This window comes from Drosophila ficusphila, unplaced genomic scaffold (genome assembly GCF_018152265.1).
Source record: "Drosophila ficusphila isolate 14025-0441.05 unplaced genomic scaffold, ASM1815226v1 contig_106, whole genome shotgun sequence".
NCBI lineage: Eukaryota > Metazoa > Arthropoda > Insecta > Diptera > Drosophilidae > Drosophila > Drosophila ficusphila.
The window spans coordinates 1,382,878-1,408,055 of record NW_025063993.1 but is presented as its reverse complement, the minus strand read 5'-3'; the positions used below and the strand labels follow the sequence as shown (position 1 = coordinate 1,408,055).

General features: G+C 42.7%; 3 protein-coding genes across 10 annotated transcripts in view; 1 reads left to right on the top strand and 2 right to left on the bottom strand.

Moving 5' to 3' along the window:
- Positions 1-101: 101 nt before the first annotated feature.
- Positions 102-3,097, bottom strand: LOC108088783. Its single transcript, XM_017186744.1, has 3 exons — positions 1,443-3,097; positions 788-975; positions 102-726 (listed from the first exon to the last, which is right to left on the bottom strand). The coding sequence occupies exons 1-3, from the start codon at positions 2,901-2,903 to the stop codon at positions 615-617; spliced, it is 1,761 nt and encodes a 586-aa protein (XP_017042233.1). The 5' UTR covers positions 2,904-3,097; the 3' UTR covers positions 102-614.
- Positions 3,098-3,566: 469 nt separating this feature from the next.
- Positions 3,567-9,831, top strand: LOC108088801 (ras-GEF domain-containing family member 1B). Of its 2 annotated transcripts, none has more exons than XM_043208230.1 (5): positions 3,567-4,311; positions 5,938-7,435; positions 7,517-7,660; positions 7,719-7,921; positions 7,978-9,831. In XM_043208230.1, the coding sequence occupies exons 2-5, from the start codon at positions 6,029-6,031 to the stop codon at positions 8,261-8,263; spliced, it is 2,040 nt and encodes a 679-aa protein (XP_043064165.1). In that variant the 5' UTR covers positions 3,567-4,311; positions 5,938-6,028; the 3' UTR covers positions 8,264-9,831. The 2 variants fall into 2 exon arrangements, with proteins under 2 accessions (XP_043064165.1, XP_017042259.1); XM_017186770.2 differs by having other exon boundaries at positions 5,935-7,435.
- Positions 9,832-14,549: 4,718 nt separating this feature from the next.
- LOC108088781 (calcium-transporting ATPase type 2C member 1) overlaps positions 14,550-25,178 on the bottom strand; it is a 34,464-nt gene continuing 23,835 nt past the window's right edge. For 5 of the 7 annotated variants that reach the window (XM_017186738.1, XM_017186740.1, XM_017186742.1 and 2 more), the window contains 3 exons: positions 22,890-24,603; positions 18,241-18,556; positions 16,701-18,183 (listed from right to left, as the gene is read on the bottom strand). In XM_017186738.1, coding sequence (XP_017042227.1) covers positions 17,484-18,183; positions 18,241-18,556; positions 22,890-24,603 — 2,730 coding nt within the window. In that variant the 3' untranslated portion in view covers positions 16,701-17,483. Of the gene's footprint in view, positions 16,675-16,700; positions 18,184-18,240; positions 18,557-22,889; positions 24,604-25,178 lie in introns of those variants that run through there. The other 2 variants (XR_001771240.2, XR_001771241.2) reach the window with 2 other exon arrangements.

Here is a 25,178-nt window from a genome sequence, read left to right as displayed (position 1 = left end):
GAAGAGCAAAGTCAAGGCTAAGGAAAATGACTCTCTTTTGTCAGCCCAAGCCTTGTAGAGAAAGAGGTGGGAGGTTTGATACACAGTGGGGCAACAGCCGGTTGTCTCATAATAATTTATTTCAATTCTTGTTTGCTATGTACTGAAGCACAAACTACTGAAGTGCACAGGTAATCCTTTGTTTTTAACAAAAAATATATCGCTTTATCGCTCCTTGCTTATTGCTGCGCGGGGCACTTTGTCCCGGATTCAATGCGCAGATTGTTTTGGGTGGCAGACATTTAACGTTGTAGTTTCATTTACATTAGCCGTTGATAGTAGGTAGCCCTCGAATATGCTATATCGATTTATCAAGTATGAATAATATATTTTGCTTTATCAACCAACATCACGAGTTTGCGCTTTGATTCTCACATTGCCCATCCCCATCCCCTTCGGACTTTCCCGACCTTACTTAACCCGATGCAACAGATTATACAGAAACATAAAATATTTTCGGGGTCATCAAAAAACAAGCTCTAGGCGGCGTTTTGGGCTACAATGATTACACACTCAACAATAACCGATCTGAACCGGAAAAACAACGTCCTCTCCAAAGAGTCTATTCGGGGAATTCATTTAAAATCGGTGTACAGATCTGGACTTCGAGGCGTTGTGGTTGACTGTGCCGGCTGCTCCAGGTTAGCCGCCATCTGGCGCAGATTCTCCACGCCAGTCAGCAGTTGCCTGTAAGGAATTGAAAATGGACGGTAAGGTGGCTTCCTCTTCTAATATTGCCTTAGCTAACCTCAGGTTATGTTCCGCAGTGTCGGCAGCTCGCAGTAGATCCCTTGACAAATGATGCGTTCTGGACGGTCGCGTGGAGCTGTTCCCGCTACTAGCAGCGCTTTCACTGCCTGTTCCGGGAGTTGCTACTGGAACTCCTCCCGCGGCGCAATCAGTGACGCCGCCGCCTCTTAGCGTGTTAAGCTCTGCCTGTTGGTAGAATGATACAAATTAGAAGAGGTCGGTTCAATATTATTAACTCCACTTAACATTACTTATTAGAAACTATATCTTTTAAAAGCAAATGCAAAATGTTAAAAATATTGGTAGATGCAAAATTAATAAAGATCAATGTAAAAGCCGTTACTTTATTCCTCTGGTTCATTTTACAAAAAAAAAATTTGTATATGTACTTCTTTTTTTGTAATCAGTATTTTATCTTTAGCTTTTACCAGTCATCGTCGAATTAAAAACTCTTTAGTTCTTTTTATTTTTGTTATTACTTTGTTGTCTACCATTAGTTTTTTTAAATGATGTTTTCAAGATAAATATAAAAGTGATAGCCATGGCTTTGGTGGTTAATAAGACAGTTAAAAAAGGAAATCTGGAATATATCTAGTAGCTAGAGTTACGTTAGAGAATTCAATTGTTAGTTAAGTCAGCAATCATGGACTTACCTCTAACTGGGCCAACTGGCGCCTGAGATTCTGCGTGGTCTGTGTGTTATTTGTTGCAACCACCGCCTCTCGTCGCCGCGCGGCCACGGAGAGCTGCTGCAGCTGCTGTTCAAAATCGCTGGCCCGCCTAGTCTGGACATTAAGTTCCGCGCGAGTTTCTTGCAGCTCTCGCTGTAGACGATCGTTTTCCTGCCGTAGTGTCGACAATTGCAGCGTGGCAGCCGCTTCCTGGGGTGGCGAGTCAATGGGATTGGAGGGCAGCCCTATAGCGACGTCGGCCAGACGCTGGGATGAGTGAATTATGGGGCCGTCGGACAGGAAGTCAGGCAGCATTTTGACAGTGGAGCCGGCGCCCGGTTCGACGGCGGGACAGGGGAGGACGGCTGCACTTGAAACACCCCTAGGTGCGAGCGCCGACGGCAGCAGTCCCACTGCTCCACTCGTCGGCTCAGCCGCTCCCAGAGGTGAGTTGGGGGGAGAGCTCACTAGAGGATCCTGGCCGGCGCTCCAAGCGTCAGGCAGGTGGTCCTGCACAAAGTCTGGCAATGCGGACGCGGCTGCAGCACCGCCGCCGCCAGCTCCACCAGGTACTGCATTGCACGCATCTAGGGGCAGGTCAAGCTTCATCTTGGGGCCAGCGGACAACACTAATCGGGTGGGGCGTTGATCACGGTTTCCAGAAGGACGTCGGCGCGGCGAGGACGAGGGACACTGCACATGGGGTGGTGGCATATCGTAGTTAGAGTAGGAGCGCGGTACGTATCGTGTACCAACAGTTTGTTGCTGATTAGAAGCGGCCGATGGAAATATGTCCGCCCGTGTGAGCAACGAATCGTAAAGACTGCTGTTGCGTACTTGGGCCAGCGCCACGTGGTCGTCGTCGTCGTTGTCAAGTGCATCCTGCACGTCGTCGTGACCCAGCCGCAGATCCGGTCTCAATCGGTGCTGAGATCCGCCACTGCTACAAGAGTCGCCTCCCCCGCAGGCTGCGTACTCAGCTAGACTCGCCTGCGAGTCGAAGGAGCTAAAGCGCGGAGAGCGCTTCATCCTGGAGGACGCACCGCCACCATTCACATCCGGCGGCTGCATGTGTGACGCTGAGGCTGATTGGGGCACCTTGGGCCGGGCGCCCGTAGATGTCTGCACTGCGGCCGAGGTCACCGTGCTGGTCGGAGCTGTCACAGTGCCCGTGCTGCTGAGAAAGTGCTTGAAGGAGAAGGACGACGAGGCTGCACCTGATCCCGCGCCGCCAGTGGACGTTGAGGGTCGCGTGCTGGTGTAGTCCGGTCCGCGGCCGTTTAGGCAGACATCCGCGACGAGATCGTTCAAGCCCAGCGTTGCCGACGTCGAATCCTTGGAGGACTCCGTCGCCTCGGTCAAAAGTGCCTGCTGCGCGACTTGGGGAATCCTCTGCGGCGGGGTGCCCGTAGGCGCCGCTTCGGTCGCACTTCCATTTGCCATTTAATTGCAAACGCGAACGAGGAGCGATAGACTGATCCAACTGCCGGGATGGCCTTCAAAGTGTCGGCCGTACTGCGTCTTGTGGCGTCTGATGATTCCCTGCCTCCTGTGGTAGCGATCTCTCCTGCAACTCAGTTATTTTCGCATCCCATTTTTCCTGCGACTTTTCACTTGGGCCTATTTTTGCAGTGTTGTTAAGTTATGGAAGTCGATGACGAAATTTCCAGCACTGGCGAAGGCACGCAGCACGAAATATCGATTGGCGCCACAAAATTTTTTTTTGAATTAGAGGCTGCGTTCACCAATAAAAATTGGTCATTTTTAGAGTTAATTTGTTAAGGTCGTTGTGGTTAAAGCATAATTATATAAAAATGGAAAGAAATATACAAAAATCAAACAACACCAAGTCTTAAATTATTTACAATTGAATAAATACTATAAAATATAAATAAACTATAAACTAAAATTGCGAATAAAAAGTATATGATTATTTTTCTATAAATACCCAATATGTGTATACCCAAAAGCCTTCAAAACGCCAAAGTTCTACAGTGAAATTTTGTTTTTTAATCAAAACATTTATTTAAAGGAATAGCCATATTATTTGGCACTCGTAAACCCAGTTCTGGAAATCGCCTTGCGCACAGTGTTGCTTAACGCGCACAGTCCAGCCATAGTAAACAAAACGCGATGTTGGTTCGTTGCGCATTTTTAATGCAATAAAAGCGAAAGGCAAGGCGAAATCACGCAATTACCGTCGTGCTACCTTTTTTGTCTAATAATCCGTAATCTTGCGTGATCCAGCAGAGCCCAATTTAAAGCATTTCCCAGTGCGTTGTTGCCCCGCTTTTGTAAAAGAAAAATTCTGCGTAGCAAACAAACCGGTCGGTGCTCTTGTACATACATTGTATATACACACACAGACACGTTCAGACGCGTACATGGCTGAGGAAAAAGCGTCGCAGTGCATTTTGTGTGGCAAATTAATTGCGCCCAGAGTCTCGGAAAACAGTATTGGCCTCTCAAACGCATAATTTTCGGCGTCCATATGCAACTGCTCTGCCCGGCCTGTGCCGTGCCTCTGCCGCGGGGGTGAGGGTGCGTCCATGTGAGCCTGTGTGCGTGAGTGCGCGAGTGTAAAGGTGGTGAGCCGAAGCAGAAAGTTCGCGTTTTGTGAATTGCCGTGCAAACACACAAACATCCCGCCCACGACGGACCCACCCCCTCCCGCTCCTTCGTTAGCTAGTGTTCCACTTTCGGCTGTCCTGGTTTCCTCACGGTGCAGCCAGGATATCAGCTTCTTTGCGGGCGTGTTCTTTGCCCTGTCCCAATTTCTGAGGCGGAAGCTTTGCCGATCGAAGAACGTAGAGCCACAATATATTTGCAGCATGCTCGAGAGCTGCGACAGGTAAGTGTCTTGTCGCCCTAGCCAGTTCCAATTAGCCATTCGTTCTGCCGCCCTTCATACAATTCAAAAAAAGAAAATAACTCTGTACGGACCTCGGCCCCATTTACTGATTTTCTCGTCCTGTCTCTCTCTGTTTTCTCTCCATTTCCCTCGCTTGACTTTTTTGCTGGCCTTTTGGCTTTTCCCCTGCATTTCCACATGCGTCGGCCTTTGCCTTTCTCTCACCTTGCACAGTGGAGCTGGACACTTGGCACGGTTTTATAAAACGAAATACTGTAGTCTACGGCCTCGTTAGCGATATACCGACAAATTACTGTAATTGTATAAAAACATAAACTAATATGCAATACATTGCGTTGTTCTAAACATTTAAATGTTTTCACATTGCTTTTATAGTAACCATCGGTCCAACCTTTTTGTGTTGTGTTAAAAAATATATTTATAGTTGATATATTAAGTTAAAGTGCATTTTATGTCCAGGAATACAGTTAATGGTATAAAGAATCGTTTTTACAGAAACGCGCTGGGAAATTCTGCAAGTTTCTTTTTAAAATCTCCCTACATACAATTTTGTTCCACTGTACACGTCCCTAGCGTTTCTCGTCTGTCATTGCTGCCTCTGCTTTTTCTTTTTTTCTTCGTTTTGTATACAAATTATGGTGAGCTGTTGTTATTATTGTTTTTGCAGTTGTTGTTGTTTTAAGCTTTTATGGGCAGTGCATTCCACTTGTTTGTTGTTAATTTTGTTGTCTCTGCTGCTGTTTTGCTGGCCATGTATACTGTGAAACGATATAAATATATAGCCGTCGGCTGAGTTCGGTTGTTGTTGGTGATTATTTGAAAATTGATTTTGTTTGGTCGGCAGTTAATAAATTATTCCTCAGTTCTTGCTTTTTCCGTCCAATGGGGCTTGGAAGCGTGCAATATGCAAAGAAAAGTGAAAACATGGCCCTTCCCTTTTTATTTGTGGGCGGTGAATGGTATTGCTCTGGCTGGCAGCGTCTTGGTAATTCAATTAACGTGTTCAGACCACCCGCTCTGCCCCTTTCCTTTCCTCCTATTTGGCTTTCCAAGCCAAGCAATTTGTTGACCCATATACGAGCATTTTTGTTTGTTGCCAATTAATATTTGTTGTATTCGTGTTTCGTTTTGTGGTTCGAGAGGTGTGCTGCTCATTGGCCTGTGATAAGGCAATATAGGGCTGGTTTTATAATAAATTATTATTTGGTGGCTTATCTGTTTCCAGTGGGCAATTATGTGGCTTCCCATCGTTATCCTTTTAAAAGGGGCAAATGATTTTTTCCCACCTCCAGATAAGGAATTTGAAAGCCTTGCACTTATTCAAAATAATAAAAAGATGGACAAATTCAACCAGTTTTCCCAATTAGAGATTGACAAATAAATACTTATTGGTGGGCAAACAATAGTCAATTTAAAGAACCACATTTTTTGACCCAGCTTTTACAGCATATTCGCTGTATTATTGATATTTATGATCGGTTTCAACTAGTCCGTATTGCAAGTAGTAATTACATATTTAAGCAAAAATTAAATATTGACAGTTTGGGCTATATCGCCCTGTCTTGACTAATGTTTTTGTTTTTTTTTTCGCTTTTATTGCAGCAGCTCCTTTCTATATTCCCAAATGCGTCCCGGGCATTGCGTGATCGCCGGCTTATAGGCTTACATGCGCTAGTTCGTAAAGGACAGTGTCTAGATGTCGTCGAGCAACGGTGGCCTCAGCAGTGCCACCAATGGCCGCAGCGGCAGCACCGGTAGCGCAAACATTAACCTTAGCATCAAGGGGCAGGAGCGAGCTGTTGGAGCCGCACCTGGGACTGGTGCATCTGGTTCCACGGCCACGTCAATTACACATAAAACACTGCCGGACCTGAAGACGCAGAGGAGTAATAGCGCCTGCCACGCCCACGAAGCGCTATCCGCCCTTCGTCGCATCGCGCTGCCAGAGAAGCCTCCCGAAAAACAGATCAGCTATGCCGCGCCCCAAAGCCAGGTCCTGTGCAGAGAGGCTAAGGAGGGCTATCTGGTCTACTCTGACGGACGGCTGCATTCTGGTCCGCTTCAGTCGCTAATCGCTCACATGGTCCCCACCCATGAATACTATCCGGATGATGCCTTTGTTTTTGCCTTTCTCCTTAGCGCCAGGCTATTCGTGCGTCCTCATGAGCTATTGGCGCAGATCTCGCAGACTTGGGAACAGCAGCAGCAGGATACGGGCACCAGTGGAGATATGGTGGACGACGCTGGACAGGCGCCTGGTCGCCCCATTCTTCTCAGTATCAACTCCGCCTCGCCACTGACGCAGCGAAAAGGGTCATCGGCGGTGGCCGCTCCCAGCTCGGAACTGGAGCCGCGACCTCAGCAGCGGACGAGCACTCAGCGCTCTGCTCAGCATTGCATCAGACTTTTGTCGGAGTGGATCGAAATATTTCCGTACGACTTCAGAGATGAGCGCCTGATGCAGCAGGTGCGCATTCTGGCGAGGAAGTGCGTCTTCATTGACAATTCGCTGGGCAAACAAGTTTCTCGAATTCTGCAATTGCTTGTTTCCCGTCTGACGTCACTGGAACAGTACGAAGAGTTTTTGCAGACACTTAGCTCCGAGGAGGCGCAGAGTCAACAACAGCAGCAGCATCACCACCACGGGCACCACCACCATTTGCAAAGTGCCTTTCAGACTTTTTTGGGCACCACTTCGCATGCCAACGGGGCTAGTGGTGGGGGCTCGACGAGCGGCACCTCAAATTCCTCCTCCAGCGGTCACACCTCCTCCGCCTCCACTTCCAACTCGATCTCCACTACACCACAGCCAGACGAAGTGTTCGGCATCATGGACATGTGCTCGAGCTGTGCCAACTTGGCCCACCAGCTGACTGCCATCGAGCTGGAGCGATTGTCGCACATCGGACCGGAAGAGTTTGTTCAAGCTTTTGCTAAGGATTACCAGCAGCAGGCCAAGGAAGGCAACAAGGAGAGTAACAAAGGCAAGAGTAGTGGAGGCGGCAGTGTTTCATTGAACGATATGAAAAAGACACGTAACCTGGAATCGTATGTGCAATGGTTCAATCGGCTCAGCTACTTGACCGCCAGCGAGATTGTCAAGGTGGGTAATCCGTGAAAAATATAAAGAATGAGCTTAGATAATTAACATGTTATTTTTCTCAATGTTTTTTGACCTAAGCAGTACCCTAAGAAAAAACAGCGTGTGCGCATCATAGAGTATTGGATTGAGACAGCCCGCGAGTGCTTTAATATTGGCAACTTTAATAGTCTGATGGCCATAATAGCTGGTCTAAATCTGGCGCCCATAGGCAGACTCAAGAAGACGGTAAGCTAAATGGAGTGCTCACTTTAATTCTGATGTTACTTATGTTTAATATTGATAGTGGGCCAAAGTGCAATCGGCCAAGTTCTCCGTGCTGGAACATCAAATGGATCCAACATCGAACTTCAACAGCTATCGCTCTACTCTGAAAGCAGCGATGTGGCGCTCAGAGGGTGCTACCGAGGAACGCGAACGCATAATCATTCCATTCTTTAGTTTATTTGTTAAGGATTTGTACTTTCTAAACGAGGGCTGTTCCAACCGGTAAGTAGGTCTGGTTGTCTCCGGGACAAAACCACTTATCGCTGTTTCTTAAGCAGGCTCCCGAACAATCATATCAACTTCGAAAAATGCTCCCAGCTGGCCAAACAAGTGATGGAGTTTAACGAGTGGAAGAAAGTTAACTGTCCTTTTGAGAAGCTGCCCAATGTCATAACCTATCTTCAACACAGCGCCGTGCTCAATGAGAACACTCTTTCGATGGCATCCTTTGAGTGTGAACCTCCAGAGAATACAGAGGAGAAGGACCGATACAAGACAGTGAAGGCGGAAACAAAGCAACAACTGCTACAGCAGCTTCAAGAGCAGCAACAGCAGCCGCAGTAACCTCTATGTAGAGGATAGACTAAGCTACGCTTAAGCGCTTGCCATGATTATTTTTTGTACTAGAACCGTAAGTCCGGGAAATTTTTAGTTAAAGATTATGCGAACGAAAATTGCAGAGGGTAAATAAGCCATTAGCCCTTCCTAGGAAAGAAAGCTTATGAAGCTAAAGTCTCCATGTAGTATCTTGTCAATAATTTTTATGTTTACTCTTTTGCCTCCTCTGTGTGTTCCTGTCCTAAATATTCACATATGGGCGGCCGCGGGTCTGTTAAAGAGAGCTTCGAAAAGTTGCCAGTAATTTTATTTATTTATCTAAACGATTAGGAGGATGGAAACAACGAACCAATGTACTTAAAGCCTTATGGCTAACAGCTAATGAAACTAATTAAGTTATTAGCGTGTAATATTTGGTATAATTTGAATCATAACCATGATCAATCCATCTGACAAAGCTGCATGAGTACGCAATTTTCGTACGTGACCAGTATTTATATTTATGTATACAATTTTATAGATAATTGAAATCTTTTTGATATTCCCAAACGATTACATCTGAGTATAATCCGATGCATTTTACGATAATTCTGTCTCGAGGCTTTTCTGCATCTGCAACTTATATCGGCAACTATCAGGCGCTAAATATCAACTCTTTCGTATAATTAAGAAAACCAACAGAACAAGTAGAAAAGATGGTAAAAAGAAGCTTCTTCTCTATAAGAATTTGATTTTTAACAAATTGCAAGATTAAGGGGAGGTTCTTTTCTTTTTTTTTGAAAAAATCGATTTTTTTTTTTTTTTAATAAAATGAAAGTTACATATGTTTAGAATATACGTGCCAAAGGATATTTCGATACGACGCGTATTTCTTGAGCTAGAGCGTGTCAAACATACCCATGTCACATGCGCTGTGGTACGCTCTAAAAACTTTAAACGCGTTTTTCTCGGAACCATGTTTTCAAACCTCTTGTCGCGCACAGGGGTCGTTCTATTGATCCGATTTCCTTCATTCAAAAACTTTTTGAAAGTATATACTTTTTTGTATGCCTTATACCTAAAATTGGCATAAAAAATTGTTTACTTATAATTTCTAAACGAGATCGAAGTAAAAAAAAAAGTCCATTTTTTTTAAATGTCCATAAAATTGGTTTATTTTTACCAAAATTGATTCTAGTTAGGTATAAGGCATAGGAAATTCCATCAATTTTAATAAATAATTTACATTTTTAATTTCGGTTCACTACCAGCGGCCCGACACTCGACAAAGCAGAAAAATAGAGGTCTACGAGATCCGCCATTTTGAAGCCGCCATTTTGAATTTCCTGAATATTGAATTTTTTTTAAATCGTTAATAAACAACGAATCAAAAGTTCAAAAGCATAAGTTCGTATGTCTTTTCATTTTTCCGCAATTAATTCTCAAAGTTTGCTTCATTTTCGAAAAAAAAGAAAAGAACCTCCCCTTAAGTAATATTGTGAATGAAATCATAAATGATATTAACTATAAAGGGACTAAACACAACATAAACGATTAAAAAAATTTCGAATAAAAAACCAGTTCTCATAACAAAATATTGTAGTTTGTATACATAATAATAGAGGAACTATAATTTAAAGTAGACTCATCAAAAATTTATAGCAACATTTTTATTTTTGTCGAATTTTGCATTAATTTCTTAATTCTAACTTCTTAGAAATGTGTAAAAATTATTTTGAAACGAATTTCAAAAGGTCAAGCAAACAGCATGAACGTTTTACTACATCGAAGCTTTTCTCAAATTTTCCTATACAATAACGGGTTTTTTTTTAAGTTCCTTACGTTCGATTTATGGTCTCCATAATCGTCCTGTCAGATCAACAAGTGAAAAAATTTGAATCTTCAGACACGGAACAAAATATTCCCGTACAAGTGAAACAAAGAAGTGTTTATAGTGTCGAGAACATTGCTGCCGATATCGCATCAATTAAGGAAGACCCAAATAGGTCTCTCATACGTCGTTCTCGAGCATTGGGGTTTGGCGATTTGCAAAAAGGTCTGGGCCTACATCCTTACAAGAAGGAATTGACGCAAGAACTGAAAGCGCTAGACCATCAGAATTGTCGTACGTTTAAGAAAAAATTAATTTAAATTTAGGCTGACTGGGCCGTATCTCTTCCGTGACCGTAACCGAACTTTTGTGTTTAAAAATTTTAATTTTTTTGGAGAGCCTTATAGAATCGTTTCAAATGTTTTGTGGTTGAAAAATATTTGATTTAACACATGGCAATTGTAGTAGTCAAATAGTAGTCGAAAGTTTTTACTTATCTATTGATCTAGATCCACAGCAAGGCTAATTAAATAACGTTTCAATGTGTTTTTTGTTGAGCTTGAGTCGACACACAACATAAAATCTTATGACATAAAGTGTTTGGCCATTTAAATAATCACAATTGTGCCTCCTGTACGCTGCGATGATGTTCCTCAGTGCTATAACTGCAATTTAGAATTTGGACATTCTTCAGGAATTCGGACTGACCTCCCAAATGCGCTTTCTTGTTGGGTATGATATTATAGCCAAGCAGCCATCTTAAAAATGCGTAGAGGGACTGATATTTTAAATCGATCACGGCTTCAAAATTATTCCTTACAAGTTTCAAGCTGCTGCTATTACCTTACGGATTTATTATTTAAGCTATTGAATTATATAATGTCTTCTAGTCTGAAAGTTTTAGCTACAGATGGCCCTACTCACTTACTCACTTCACATCAAAAGAAACCCAACCGCAATCGACTTTGCTGTCTGTGAGTCGACTGAACTTGGATCTGATCATTGCCTACAGGTTTTAGTGTTGTGTAACTTTGCTCCAACACAATTAGCAGATCCGAGGTTATTTTCCCGCTGGGTAAACATTGTTGAACATTAAAATTCTGAAATCTTAGTTGTCCGGTGGATGTTGATGCTTCCCTTATTAATTTTACTTAATTGATTAGCTGACAGCCTTTGAAAATGAATGGCATACCGCAGTGATATCCTGCCTTATCTTGTCTGTCTTGTCTTGTCTTCTTTGAGCGGATCCTTTTAAAGTAACTTTTGAGAATCGATTTGTTCAATGTCGACATTACCGATCAGCTTGGCTTCAGGAGTATGAAGGAAGCTGCTAAAGTTCAGCAGCTGAACAAATGCATCGTGTGGTTATCAAATAATTAAAAGCTTTCAAATTGAAAAATGTTGTAAATAGTTTTTCTGGACTTTAAGTTGACCGTGTTTGGAACTGCAGATTACTTCTCAATTTTAAGTCCATTTCTCCTGCACCATACTTTAATCTGCTTCACCTATGCAACGCCATTTGGAAGAAATCAAGTCGATCTAATCAAAAACAACGGCGTGAGAATTTTTTATTTCTTTCTCTATTATGGGAGCTATCCGATATAGTCGGCCGATCCGGCCCGTTCCGACTTATATATTGCGAGCAATAACTACACACCTTTTGGGAAAGTTTCAGCAAGATAGCTTTAAAACTGAGAGACTAGTTTGGCAGAAACAGACAGGAGGACAGACGGACAGACGTACAGACGTACAGACGTACTGCGTTGCAAACTTCTGGCCAAAATTATAATACCCTTTGCTCCGTAAGGGTATAATGAATAGAAAAATCCACATAGCTCCGATTTTGTTTAGCCTTTATGTATTGTAACGAACTGCTTTTTTATCTTTGCTCGGCTACGTAAACGCGCGGCTAGCTCAGCTGAGTTTATGTGTTCGTCCCACCAAATTTATTCTTGCGTGATCCCGATCAAGAAGTAATGGGTTGGATTTAGCAATAGGGAGATTGGTTTATTGGTTCTCGATTTATAGAGTTGATTCGATCAACGATATCGCCCTCGTTGACGCCGGTAATAACTCCCGCGTCGACTCCTGCGGCGGCACGCCCATCTCGCGTCCTCTGCCTTACCGAGTCTTTTGGGTACCGGTCGCGTAATAGGGTCGCTACTAGTATCTCACAACTTGGAGGATGTTTAACAGAACCTCCCTAGCGGGGCTAAGCAGCGATGCCTGCAGTCACCACTCTTCGCTCCACCCCGGAGTTCGGTCGGGACTTCGTCGGCCTGGCCCTCGGCAGGTTCTCACTTTCGTGTAGACCGACACCGGGTACCTTTCGCACAACTCCACTGGATCTTCGTCGGCCTGGCCCTCGACAGGTCCTCACTCTCGTGTGAACCGACGCAGGGTACCTTTCGCACAATATCCACTGCTTTGGAGTCCACCATCGTCGTCGGTCTTGAGACTCGTAGACGCGCCCTACAACTTACCTTGCACCATCTGGATCTCACCTTGGCAGACTCAGCTTATGTGGACGTGACTGGGCTTCTTGACTCGGCGATCTTGATCCGGATATGTTGGCACAAAGTCCGTGGATTCATCGTTTGACCTCGATGCCCTTGCCGACTGGGGTCCAAGGTCCAGAGCGGTACCGATATTTCCCTTTTGGTACCCGCTCTTCCGCATGCAGCTTCTACCGCTGTTGCTATGCGGAGTTTACCCTGCACCTGCAGGGTATATAAGCTTCGGCTTGCCGAAGCTAGCATCCTTTCTTGTTTTTTTTATCAGACAAGCATGGTTTTTAGAATATATTCAAAAAATCATGATTTTCTGATGAGAAATAACGATGTTATCATTTCATTTCCGTTAATTCTATATAGATTTTTCGATCTTTTCTATGGCACCTATGTATATGACTTTTCCATATTTTTGACTATTGCTCATATGGCAGCTATATGATATAGTCGTCCGATTTTGATGAAATTTTATTTGTTATTCAAGAGTCGTTAGAAAACTCTATATTCCAAAAATCATGATTTTCTGATGAGAAATAACGATGTTATCATTTTATTTCCGTTAATTCTATATAGATTTTTCGATCTTTCCTATGGCAGCTATATGGTATAGTTGTCCGATTTTTATGAAATTTTTTTATAAATTAAGGCTAGTTAAAAAACTTGATACTCAAAAAATCATAGTCGTGTGATGAAAAACAATGACATTATAAATTAATTTCCATTAATTCTATATATTTTTTGATCTCTCCTATGGCAGCTATATGATAGAGTTATCCGATTTCGATAAAATTTAAACCGAAATTCCATAGTAGTTATAAAACGCCATCTTGAAGAAATCAAGTCGATCTGATCAAAAACAACGGAGTGAGATTTTTTTTTTTAATCTCTCGTATGGGAGCTATCCGATATAGTCGGCCGATCCGGCCCGTTCCGGCTTACATATATACCGCGTGCAATAACTATACAACTTATGGGAAAGTTTCAGCAAGATAGCTTTAAAACTAAGAGACTAGTTTGAAGAGAAACGGACAGACAGACAGACAGACGGACGGACAGACAGACAGACGTACAGACGGATTTCGATTCAGATCGTGATGCTGATCAAGAATGTATATACATACTTTATAGGGTCTAAGGTGTCTCCTACACTGCGTTACAAACTTCTGACTGAAATTATAATACCCGAAAACGTTATTTTGAAAGTCGGTGAACATCAGAACTCGTAATCTACTGAACCGATCCTTTTCAAATTTTTAACACAAAGGCTCCATATAAATACACACGTAATCGCACTTTTCACTTCCAAGTGCTATAATCATATAGCTGCCATGGGATAGATCGAAAAATATACATATATATAAATAATGGAAAAAAAAATTATAACGTCGTTGTTTTTAATCCCACGAGCATGATTTTCAAAATATGGATTTTTTTTAATAACCCTTGAATTGAGAAAAAAATTTCATTAAAATCTGACAACGTTGTTATATAGCTGCCATAGGAAAGATCGAAAAATCTATATAGAAATTACGTAAACTAAATTATAACATCGTCGTTTTTCATCAGAATGGTATTGGAATATAGAATTTTTTATCAACTCTTGAAATACGAATTAAACAATAGTCGTAAATTTGAAAAATTTACAAAAAAGTCGTCATAGCTTCGATGATGTTTAGCCTTTATGCATTTTTATCGACATATTTGATGACTGCAAGGGTATATAAGCTTCGGCTTGCCGAAGCTAGCTTCCTTCTTGTTATAATTATTTTGTTACATGAACATGAATTTTCGAAACATACAGTGTAAGTCAATAACGATTTTGCGCCTCTTAGATTTGGCGCCCGGGGCCCTTGCCCCTTTCGCCCCCCCGCCCCCCTAGATCCGCCACTGGTTCTCTGCATGCGTAAAATGATCTGAAACGGGCCCACGCGAAAAACAGACAGCCACATAGTTTCGTGAAAAATTAAGACGATTAAAGTTGTAAGTATGTATGTACTACATAAAGTTTATTATATTCTGTAAATATTTTCTCCGCGATTATCCGCACATAAATATGTTAGTATTGTTTCCATTGCATAGTTCATTTTGAGTTTAAGATTTTGCTCCAAATCATTAGGTTTACGAAATCATAAAATGATTAAGTTCTTCTTGTTCACTAAAATATTGGTTTGAGATGGCTAATAAAAACACAACGAAGAAAGTTTACTTGTTTCTAGGCTGAGGGGAATGTACAAAATATTTCCGCAATGTGGGTCTATGTTTGGTATTTATCTAAATATATAATCTTAAAGCTTACATTTAATAGCACAGATAGATATAGTATTTTTTTAGTTTAAGCTTTTTAATAAATATATTACTAATATGCAAGTTTGCCATCAGTTTGTACATTCCATTTAACCGAACTATATAAACTAAACTATAATTTAATAGACTTTTAAATTAGGCAACTTATATTTTGGAGCAAGGAATTGAGCCAGCATTATTAGACATTTACACTTACAGACATACATAAAATACGGGGCTCACATACCATTTATAGACGGGTAATGAATATTTCTGTGGCTAAGATTGTTTTTTTTTTATCATCAATAACTATAAAATATAATTTACTTACTCAAAACATTATTGATATTTTTTCATAATGGTAAGATATTATATAAGTAGATTTTAAACTACAAATTTCCGTATTTTTCCTTTGTTCAAAAGACGGGACCGAGTAGTGTGGTTTAAATTCCATAAATTATTTTATACCTGTTTTGACTAATATATTCATATGATTTGGTGCAATTTATTTAATCCATCAGACATTCATGTTCTTGTCACTGTTAATAAATACCCTTAATTGTCTAATTATTGTTACCATTGTGGATGAGATGTGAATGTATGTATGTTGTGTACGTTTGTGTGTAGTTGTGTTCTTTAGGTATGCCTTGATGCGTGGGGTATTATAATAAGACTTTGATTGCTTGCTCCGTTGAACGAGCTTTTTCTATTAGATATACTTTTGTTTTTATTTTTTTGCGATTTTTCATTTTTTTGTGATTTTTTTTTGCCTTGATATATGAGAGTGCGTCTCTGTCGAGCTCAGACTGATCTTAATGTGTGTGATTAAATAAAATTTTCTTGATTGGTCCATTAATTGCCATTAAAAGCGCGAGAATATTTGCATTCAACAAAATTGTGAAATATACATGGAAATTGTATTTATGGTTGCTCGAAAACAATCCACTGAATATGTGATATGCTCCCAGTGCACCTGTGAAATCTTTTCTACATGTGAAATTTTTCATGAGTGTTGGCTTCTGAGCTGTTATGATATGAATTAAATGTCAATGATATTTTGAGAGGTTAATAATACGGTTGAAACAACTCTTTGTATTCTATTGAAATTTATCCATTTATCTTTTTTATTATTCAAAATGCATTAATTGACTATTAAGGTGCATACTGTTGATTTTTAACTTTGAGTCTAAATAATTATGTCAATTCGTATTCAAATATTTCGTACTTTCTTGTTTATAGTTTTCATTGGTTTTTAATATATTAGTGAAACTTAATTGTTGAGCTTTACCATTAAAATCAAACATATGACTGTTAATTGATGTGTTGCATTCGGCTTAGTGCACTCTGTTATAATAGATAGCAAATCCTAAGCCAAACCACGTGAACTATGAGAAAGCATAATATTTTTCAAAAGTATAAGTTCTTCAATAAACTTAAAATACCTTAGCTTATATAATCTTTTTTGGATCTTCACTCTCCACTTGATGTTTATATAGAGGTGATTATGTCAGAACTATTGTTTTTGCCAACGCGCTAGATTTTTGATTTGCGGTAACTTTACGCAAATTTATTGTTTGCTTTTAAGTACCGAATAAATTATTTATTAATTTTACCAAAAAAAAACCATGTTTTATTTCACTACGCCTTGCTTTACTTTGTCCTTGCCATGCCCTCCTCTTATCCATTTTATTTCATACATGTTGTCGAGACCCGGATGCATCTTCGTTAGCCTCTTGCATTTTATCGGATCCGCAAAACCGAGTACTTGAACTGTGTTCTGGCTGCATCACTGGGAGAAAAGAGGTAAGATATATCTGAAATTTAAGATTCCATTTTAGGATCACAGTTTGCAAACAGTTTAAGTTTTATTTTTCAAAATTAAAATATGTGGGCCACAAGCTGAGATGCAAAGTAACATAAATTCAAAAATTGCATTTTTACCACTTATGGGATCATCTGGTTTGTGCTTAAAATAATATCACAACAAACTGTTTTCCGACATTTTTATAGGTTATTAAACACTTTAAATTGGCTTAACTTTTGTAAGAAGCATTACAGAATAAAGAAAACCTAAAGAATAAATGGAAATATAAACTTCATGAAGATGTAGCCTTGAAGCCAATTGGAGAATCTAATACATTTTTTGCGCTTGACGCTGAGATATCAATAGTTTCGGAAGCTTTTTTGATAACGTAAAGCAGTTGTAAAATGTTTTACAAAGCTACGAAAAAATAATATTTCTACACAAAAATTGTCTACTTACATAATAAACACAATAAAGTACATTTAAAAGAAATACATTTTTTTAAATTATAAAACAATGCAAACATTACAGAGAGCGAGGATCAAACCTGGAAGCTTACGTCAAATTTATGAAAATTCCTGCTAGGCTTAACCTGTTCGGTTCCCGCCATTGTCGATAAATTGGTTACTGTTTTTCGAGTCAAATGTTAAAGTAAACACACACATCGCTGCTCCCTTGCTTTTGTTCCGGCCTTTGCTGCATTTCGCCGCACTCCTTGCTTGTTTTGGCATAGTTTTCCTTTTTTTTTGGGTTTTTTTTGTTAAGTTATATAATTTACTCGGCTTTGGGGTGCAAATCTTCTCTAGCGCTTGCGTTTTGTCATACAAAGTCCAGCTCGGAGCGGGTGCTGTACATCTTGCGCTCCATGGTGCGCTCAAACCATTTCTTTATCTCGGAGACGACCAGCACGGAGGAGGTGAGAGAGACTAAAAAGAATATGTCGTATGGCGTAAGAGCTTCTGTCTGAAAGACCATCTGCAGCGGCGGAAAGTATACGACCAACATTTGACCAATGATCGAGAAGGCGACGGCCAGCAGGAACATGCGGTTGGTGGTAAGTCCGATCGTAAACACACTTTTCGTCTGCGAGCGGCAGGAGAGCGCGTTGAACATGTCGAAGAATACGAAGCAAGTAAAGGTCATGGTCGTGTCCCGCTTGGTCTTCCCCAGGGTCCCGTCGGCCATCTCGCGTTGGAACACCCACAGTGTGCCCAGCACTATAATGCTGGCGCTGAGCAGGACGTTCACCACCACAGACTTGGTGATCATCGGCTGCTTAACGTTGCGCGGCTTCTGCTTGAGCACGTCATGGTCCACAGGTTCCACGCCAAGCGACTGTGCGGGCGGACCGTCCATTATGATGTTGATCCACAGAATCTGCATGGCGTTCAGCGGGTTGGCAATGTCCATCAGGGTGGCCAGGGCAATTAGGGCCAGGGCGGCTATGGATGTGCTCAGCTGGAAGCGCACGAAGTTCCGGATGTTGTAGAAGATTCCTTTGCCCTCCTCGATGGCAGCGCTGCAAGCAATCGGGTTAATCAGAGGAGAGCTAATGACAGCCACAAACTCTACTCACATGATGGTGTGGAAATCGTCGTTGACCAGAATCATGTCCGCAGCCTCCTTGCACACGTCTGTCCCGTTTTTGCCCATGGCAATGCCGATGTCCGCCTTCTTCAGAGCGACTCCGTCGTTGACTCCGTCCCCAGTCATTCCTACTATGTTCCCGGTGCGCTGCAGGGACTTAACTATCTCCAGCTTGTGTCTCGGCGATACGCGGTAGAAGACACTCACGTTGTTCGCCACCTTATCCAGTTGGTGTTCGTTCATTTGATCGATTTCCTGACCGGACAGCGTCTGGTGGTGTATTGTGTCGATGCCGATGAGATTCGCTGGAAGCACGGAAAACAAATCTGGTTAAAAGTAGAAAGACCAATGCGAAATGCCTAGCATTACTCAATAGACACAAAGCCAGAGGTAGGTACTGATGGAAGGGGCGGTAGCACTCAAGTTACGAACGAGCGCCTCCCTCCGTCCTTGAGACCGCTTCCAATGCCTTGTAATCCGTTCTCACCTGGCCCGCGCCCCTTTGCCATGCCAAGCAGTCAAGTAAATCGCCTTTTATTGCATTTTCCAAGCAATTGGCGCTAAACTACATCCAGCAACAGGCAAATGGAGCCGTCTGAAGTGCTGTAAGCGCCGGGGAGCCAGGCTGGCAGCGGCGTGTGTGTCGGCACAGCTTGAATCTTAACCCCCAAAGAAAATGCAAAAACAATTGTTAATTTGTTGGGTGAGCTGCCAAAGCGCTGTTCGCTCCTTGAAATTCAATTGGAACCCAAGCAATAAAGTTGGCAAACTTTGGAAAGACGACCCGATCCCCTTTACCATTTCCTGCCTCCTTTCTTTTTGCACTCGAGCGCATTTATGAAGTGCGCACAATGGGGCAGCAGCTGTGCGAGACAGGAGCAACAACAATGGCTTCAAGGGAACTTCGGCGAAAAGTCGCGTCGCCATTTCTCATTATGGCGCCCGCGTATTTGTCCTGCGAGGCAGCGAGCACCCCGCTTTTCCTATACCAGTGCTCGTCCTGTTTGTACAAAATTTTAGTCAGAGTGCACTGAAGTAAATAATAACAAACTGCAACAAAAGCAACAGAACGGGCGCCCAGAACGGTGCGCAGCAAAATGTGCAAGAGAAGACGTAATTAAAACGCATTCAGCGAATTGAATCCCCACTCGCTAGGTTCCCAGACAATTAAAAGCAGCCCGCCATCGGTCTGCTGTAGAAAATTACAGGGGTGGCCTGTTGGCTCGGCGCTATCCACCATTTTCTTCTTATTGTGGTCTCTAAGGGAATGTTTCATTTTGCTATTATTCTCCTGGTCTTTTCCCGGTCTCCAGGCCAAATACTGAAGCCAGTAGCCTGCAAACGCGGTCGCCTTGGTGCCAATCTGAGCCATTATCTTGGCCAAGTTGCAATTTGCCTGGCAGAAGGTTTGCTAGTCGGTCTTTTTAGTCATTTCCGTCTGGCCTCGCTATCTGAGCTAGGTATGCTAAGATACTGTGTCACTTTCGCAATAACATTTAAGAGTGATTTTAAGAAAGGAATTGTTCCACAGGTATACACAACATTTTTCATATTCCGCCATCCGCACTCTTTAGATTACAACTGGCCGTGCAATATTAAAATTGATTTAAAATTCCATTTGCGATGGCACACATAAACATCTGTGTCAAAGCATAGCAGATACGGCATTGACCGCAAAAACGAATCATCTGTTTTCAATTTTCACAGCGGCAGGGTCAATTGCCTGGACGACATAGGGCATACGGGCTTCAGCGGATGTGGCCATAGTTCACCTGCCGTCTATGTCAAGAAGAACTGCAATTGCCAGACGCTTTTCAATTTCTGCCGATGACAGCAGAACGTCTGGCTGGCCGGAAACATTTATTGGCACTGCATAAAAATTCGATGCAGTCGACTACTCAGGAAAAAAACCCATTCAAAACGCGTTATTTTAACACAATGTTTTCTAGTTTGTTTTCGTTTTTTCCCCGTGTGAAAATGAATCGTTGACTGAACAATACTCTCTGACATTGGTAACGATTTAGACGAGCTCCAAAGATGAATGCCTTAGGTGGCATTCAGTTATTTGCAAGCTACACATTTTTAATAAGCTAAAGAATTATTTTAAACTTTGATTTAAACTTGTTATTGTGTCCCTTAACTACAACAAAGTGCACAGCATAATAAAGGAAGTTTTAACGCCCTAGTTTATTATTATTATTGATTAATGCATTTTCCGATGGCAATTCAAAGCTACAGAATATGACCGGAAACTTATTTGTATAATTCTTTTCCACCAAAAACGATAACGTTTCTATAAACTTTTTGGTGACTATCAAAAATAATAAAACATGGAAAACTTTTTTTTTACCTGATAAGCATAACATGTTCCTGACTTTTCATTTGCCGCAGAAAAGAAAATCATAAGCTGCTAGCCAAAAGCGGATTAGGCAGAATCTTGAATGCACCCGAAAGCAAAAGGTTTATTTCGTTGCAGAAAAGTTTATGAAAATGTCATGCGCCTCAAACTGTGCAACAAGCATTTTGTTTACCACTTGAGCAGCCGCTTTGAGAACTTAGCCAACCAGGTCAACCCCGTGCAGGGAATCGGAGAGTACAGAGGTACTAAGCGGAATGAGCAGGGAAAATCAAAGTAAAATTGTGCAAAGAAAGAAAAAAAACAGTCTCTGAACAAGGAAAAGCAAGGTCTCATTTGGTAATTGAAAGCTTCGCTCGGGTCACGAACCCGTTAAGAAAGTTTTCTCTACGAGTGACATTTGCATCTGCACTGCCAGATATCGACACTGCAAGCAAGATGATAGACCGAGCGCCCCACTTCTTTAGTTTGTCAGGACGGTTGTATACGTGACAAATTCATTCGACTGGTTGTGGATTCATCTCTGCTCGGCTTGCTCCGACACACGACAATGTACATGATTATTTTCGAAAAGGATTCACTTGCAATCAGCAGTCAGGATTGCTCCGCCGGTTTCAGAGATTGTTTCGAAACGCACTTCGCTAATTGAAGGAGTGGCACGCTAGGGAAAATTTTAATGATTAAGAAGTGTATGCGAAAGTGTGACAGAAGAGCGAAGAGGTTAACATCCAAGTGGAGAGCATATTGAATCGTTTAGAATCTTTACTGAATTAACAGTATACAATTATTGAACTCTTTTCAAAGGTTTTAGCTGCATAACAATTTAATGTAAGCATTGCTTTAGAAAAGAAAAGTTCATTAACGTTTTATAAACGTTAATCTATACTAACCGGTTTGGATTCTTTGTTCATAATGATTAGCTTTCTGTCGAAATTCAGATAAGCTTAAACAGTAAAAACAAAAAAGGCGAAACATGACGAAAATACTCTCAGACCACCGAAAGATTAGGATTTCCTCATGCAAATAATCTAAAAAAAATTGGCTACCTAAAAGGACATTCATGGTTTTAGCATCTGCGGTTGTGGAAGCGTAAGGAATGGTAGATTAGCCGCCCGTCTAGGAATCATACAAGCAGATTGCAGAAATAGGAAAAAAGACAAAAGCTTAACGTTGATCAATCTAGGCGCAAAGGCAAAATTAAACTTTTTAAGTAAAATTTCAGAGATAGGGTCGATTGTATTGATTTTTCTCTGAAGATCCCATTCCCAGCCCTCTTTCAATGCAGATGATGAATTCCTGTCGGCCGCAGATGCGCAAATGATGAGCCCAACGTTGACGAGGCTGGGTCTGTGGTAAATGTGCTGGGGATGCGAAAAGATGAGGGTCGAAGTTAATTATTTCTGACTGCTGACGACGATGGCGATGCTGCCTTTTGTTATTTACTTCTTCCTGTTTCTCAGGATGTTCGATGTGGGCCGCCTGCTTCACCATGGAACCCAAAAGGAGCCAGCTACCTGAGTCTGGCTCCCCTTCTCAGTTTTCCACTGTCGACGGACTTCTGTGCTTTGTGCGCGCTATCTTTTTCAACTTGGTAAGCAAGCTTTGAATTTTCCCGGTCCTTGTTCATCAAGCTAATATTTTGTAAGGCCCATTGAACTCGACAAGTTAAACATTTAAATCTTTGCTATTAGATTTGATCAACTCTTTATTAGAAATGTGTCCCGGGTCAAGACGGATAACAATTTCAGGAAACATAAATTGCAACTCTAAGTGGAAAACTTGGCAATTCAACCCACACTTGCAAACGACCCTTAACTGAATTGCCAATGACCTATGGTTAATTAATTCTGTTTAACTGGTGAGCACTTGTCCCAATCCCTTAAGCAGAGCTCCTTACTTGCACATACATATGTCTCGCGCAATGATGGAGTTCGGAGCTCATACGTCCGCTGGGAAATACTCGATTTTTCTCTTAAGTAAGTTATAGTTTGTCAAGGGGAATTGGTGGGAATCAATCTCCAGCCTTGGCACTTTTAAATGTGCGGCCGGACAAATTTAATTGCACAGTTTCCGGTGTTTAAGCATAAAAGTTAAGAACCACAATTGCGGATTGTTTGGCTCGACTAAGAAGCCGCTTAAATTAAGTTTTGGGTCCACCTTGTCAGCGTCTACATTGTCAGCGGGGATAACCAAACAGGGAAAATGTCAAGCACCTGTTTAAGCTCTTAGTTGGCTAAAGTGATTCTCGCTACAAAAGCCCCACAAATGCCCCAATTACTCACCAATGGCCAAGGCCGTTTCCTGGGCATCTCCAGTCACCATCTTTACTCGCACTCCGCTCTGCATAAGCATCTCGATGGATTCGCGCACAAGGGGCCTCGGTGGGTCAGTGATGCCGACCAAACCGCAGTAGACCAGGTCCTGCATTGAGCGGCCCTTGGCTAGCGCCAGCACCCTGAGACCCTTGCGTCCGATCTCGTATGCCTCGGCTAGGAACTCGGCCTCGTTCTGCTTGGTCAGTGGCACTGTCTGGGTGCCGAACTGGTACTTGGTGCACTGGGGCAGCAGCGTCTCCAGCGCCCCCTTGGCGAAGAAAATCTCCTCCTTATTGTTGTTGTATTTGTGGATGCACTTGACGGCCATCATTTTCTGCTCCGAGCTAAAGGGGTACTCCTGGATGCGGACGTAGTTCTCGGCTGTGGCGTACATGCCGTTTTTCATAGCCACTGCTACGAGGGCTCCCTCGGTGGGCTGGCCAAGCAGCGTGCCGTTTTGGATATAGGCGTTGTTGCAGACCGCCCCAATCTCCAGGAGGTTGGTTATGTTGGTCTTGGCCATTTCCACGTTGTTGCAGTGTCGGATGTGGATTTCCCCCTGGTCGTTGTACCCGGCGCCGGTCACATCCGCCATGTACCCGTCGGAAGTGATGATGATCGTGGCCGTCATCTCGTTCTTGGTCAAAGTGCCCGTCTTGTCAGAGCAGATCACGTTCACACAGCCCAGTGTCTCAACAGTGGGCAGTTTTTTCACGATGGAGTTGCGCTTTGCCATCCGCATTACGCCAAGTGCTAGAGTGACGGTTACCACGATGGGCAGACCCTCTGGAATGGCCGCCACGGCTAGCGAGACACTGATGTTGAACATCTCCGAGAGCGGCTTGCCTTGCAGCCAGCCCAACAGCATGATGACGCCGATAATTAAGAATGAGTAGAAGCTCAACTGGGCGCCCAGGATGTCCATCGACTTCTGCAGCGGCGTCTTCGGAGCCTCCTCCGCCTGCATCATCTTGAAGACCTCGCCGAACTCGCTTCGCTCCCCAGTGCTGACAACAATGCCCTTGCCGTTGCCACACCGCACCAGAGTGCCCATGAAAGCAATGTTCTTCATGTTGCTGTGATCCTTCACGTTCGTGTTGTTCAGCAGGACGTCCGTAACCTTTCGCGCCGGCTCCGTCTCGCCGGTGAAGCTGCTTTCGTCGATAGACAGGTCGACGGCCTCGAAGAGGCGCACGTCGGCGGGCACCCGGTCGCCCACGTTCAGGTGCACGATGTCTCCGGGAACTAGTTCGCGTGCCAGGAAAGTGTCCAGACGACCCTCGCGCAGGCAGTGGCACTCGGGAGGCACCAGCTTCTTCAGCTCCTCCAGGCTCTTCTCCGAGCGGTACTCCTGGATGAAGGCCACGGTGACCACGATGAGGATGGCGATGGTTATGCTCACGGCGTCATCAAACTGCTTCATGATCACGGACACCAGCGCCGAACCCAATAGCAGAAGGATAAGCGGGTTCTTAAACTGCTCAATGTACTTTTTCCAGGTGGGCTCTTCTGCGACGAGCAGTAGCTCGTTGTGCCCAATGATCTTGGCACGGTACTTGGCCTCCGTCCATTTGAGGCCGGTCCGCACGTCGACTTGCAGTCGTCCGGCGACCTCGGAGGCGCTGTGGGTCGATGACTCCGAGGTGGATAACAACATTTCGGGTGTGAGGGTAAGGCCCGTCTGCGAAAAGAGAAAAGGATTCCTCAGTATTTTGAAGCTGTTAAGTGCATTGGTATAATATTTTATCATAACTAATTTAAGTTACCACTGGTTGTGCGCATGCAAGGAAATCACCAAGTGATACATGCAAATCAGTTCAATTTTTATTGGTCATGGGAAGACTTTCTGTTGATACCGCTTAAGTATCTACATCTCTTTAAAATAGATTGTTTTGATCGATACGATACAACTATCAGTAATATATATATTTATACAAGTTTATCACATATCACCAAATATCAAAACGAACTTTGGCAGCATATAAACGTTTCAAATGCAAAAACAATTCAACAAAAATCGGAGGACTATCATACAGCCATGGCAGCTATATGATAGAGTTATACAATTTTGATAAAATTTAATCCGAAATGCAATAGTAGTTAGCACACGCCATCTGGAAGAAAGTCGATCTGATCAAAAACAACGGAGTAGGAATTTTTTATTTCATTCTCTCGTATGGAAGCTATCCGATATAGCCGGCCGATCCGGCCCGTTCCGATCTATATACTGCGTGCATTAACTACACAACTTTTGGG

Coding starts and splice junctions, on each gene's coding strand:
- LOC108088783 (XM_017186744.1), bottom strand. CDS start 2,903: ATGGCAAATGGAAGTGCGACCGAAGCGGCGCCTACGGGCACCCCGCCG. Junction 976..1,442: donor GCCAGTTGGCCCAGTTAGAG/GTAAGTCCATGA, acceptor TTCTACCAACAG/GCAGAGCTTAACACGCTAAG. Junction 727..787: donor ACTGCGGAACATAACCTGAG/GTTAGCTAAGGC, acceptor AATTCCTTACAG/GCAACTGCTGACTGGCGTGG.
- LOC108088801 (XM_043208230.1), top strand. CDS start 6,029: ATGTCGTCGAGCAACGGTGGCCTCAGCAGTGCCACCAATGGCCGCAGC. Junction 7,661..7,718: donor TAGGCAGACTCAAGAAGACG/GTAAGCTAAATG, acceptor TAATATTGATAG/TGGGCCAAAGTGCAATCGGC. Junction 7,922..7,977: donor AACGAGGGCTGTTCCAACCG/GTAAGTAGGTCT, acceptor TTTCTTAAGCAG/GCTCCCGAACAATCATATCA.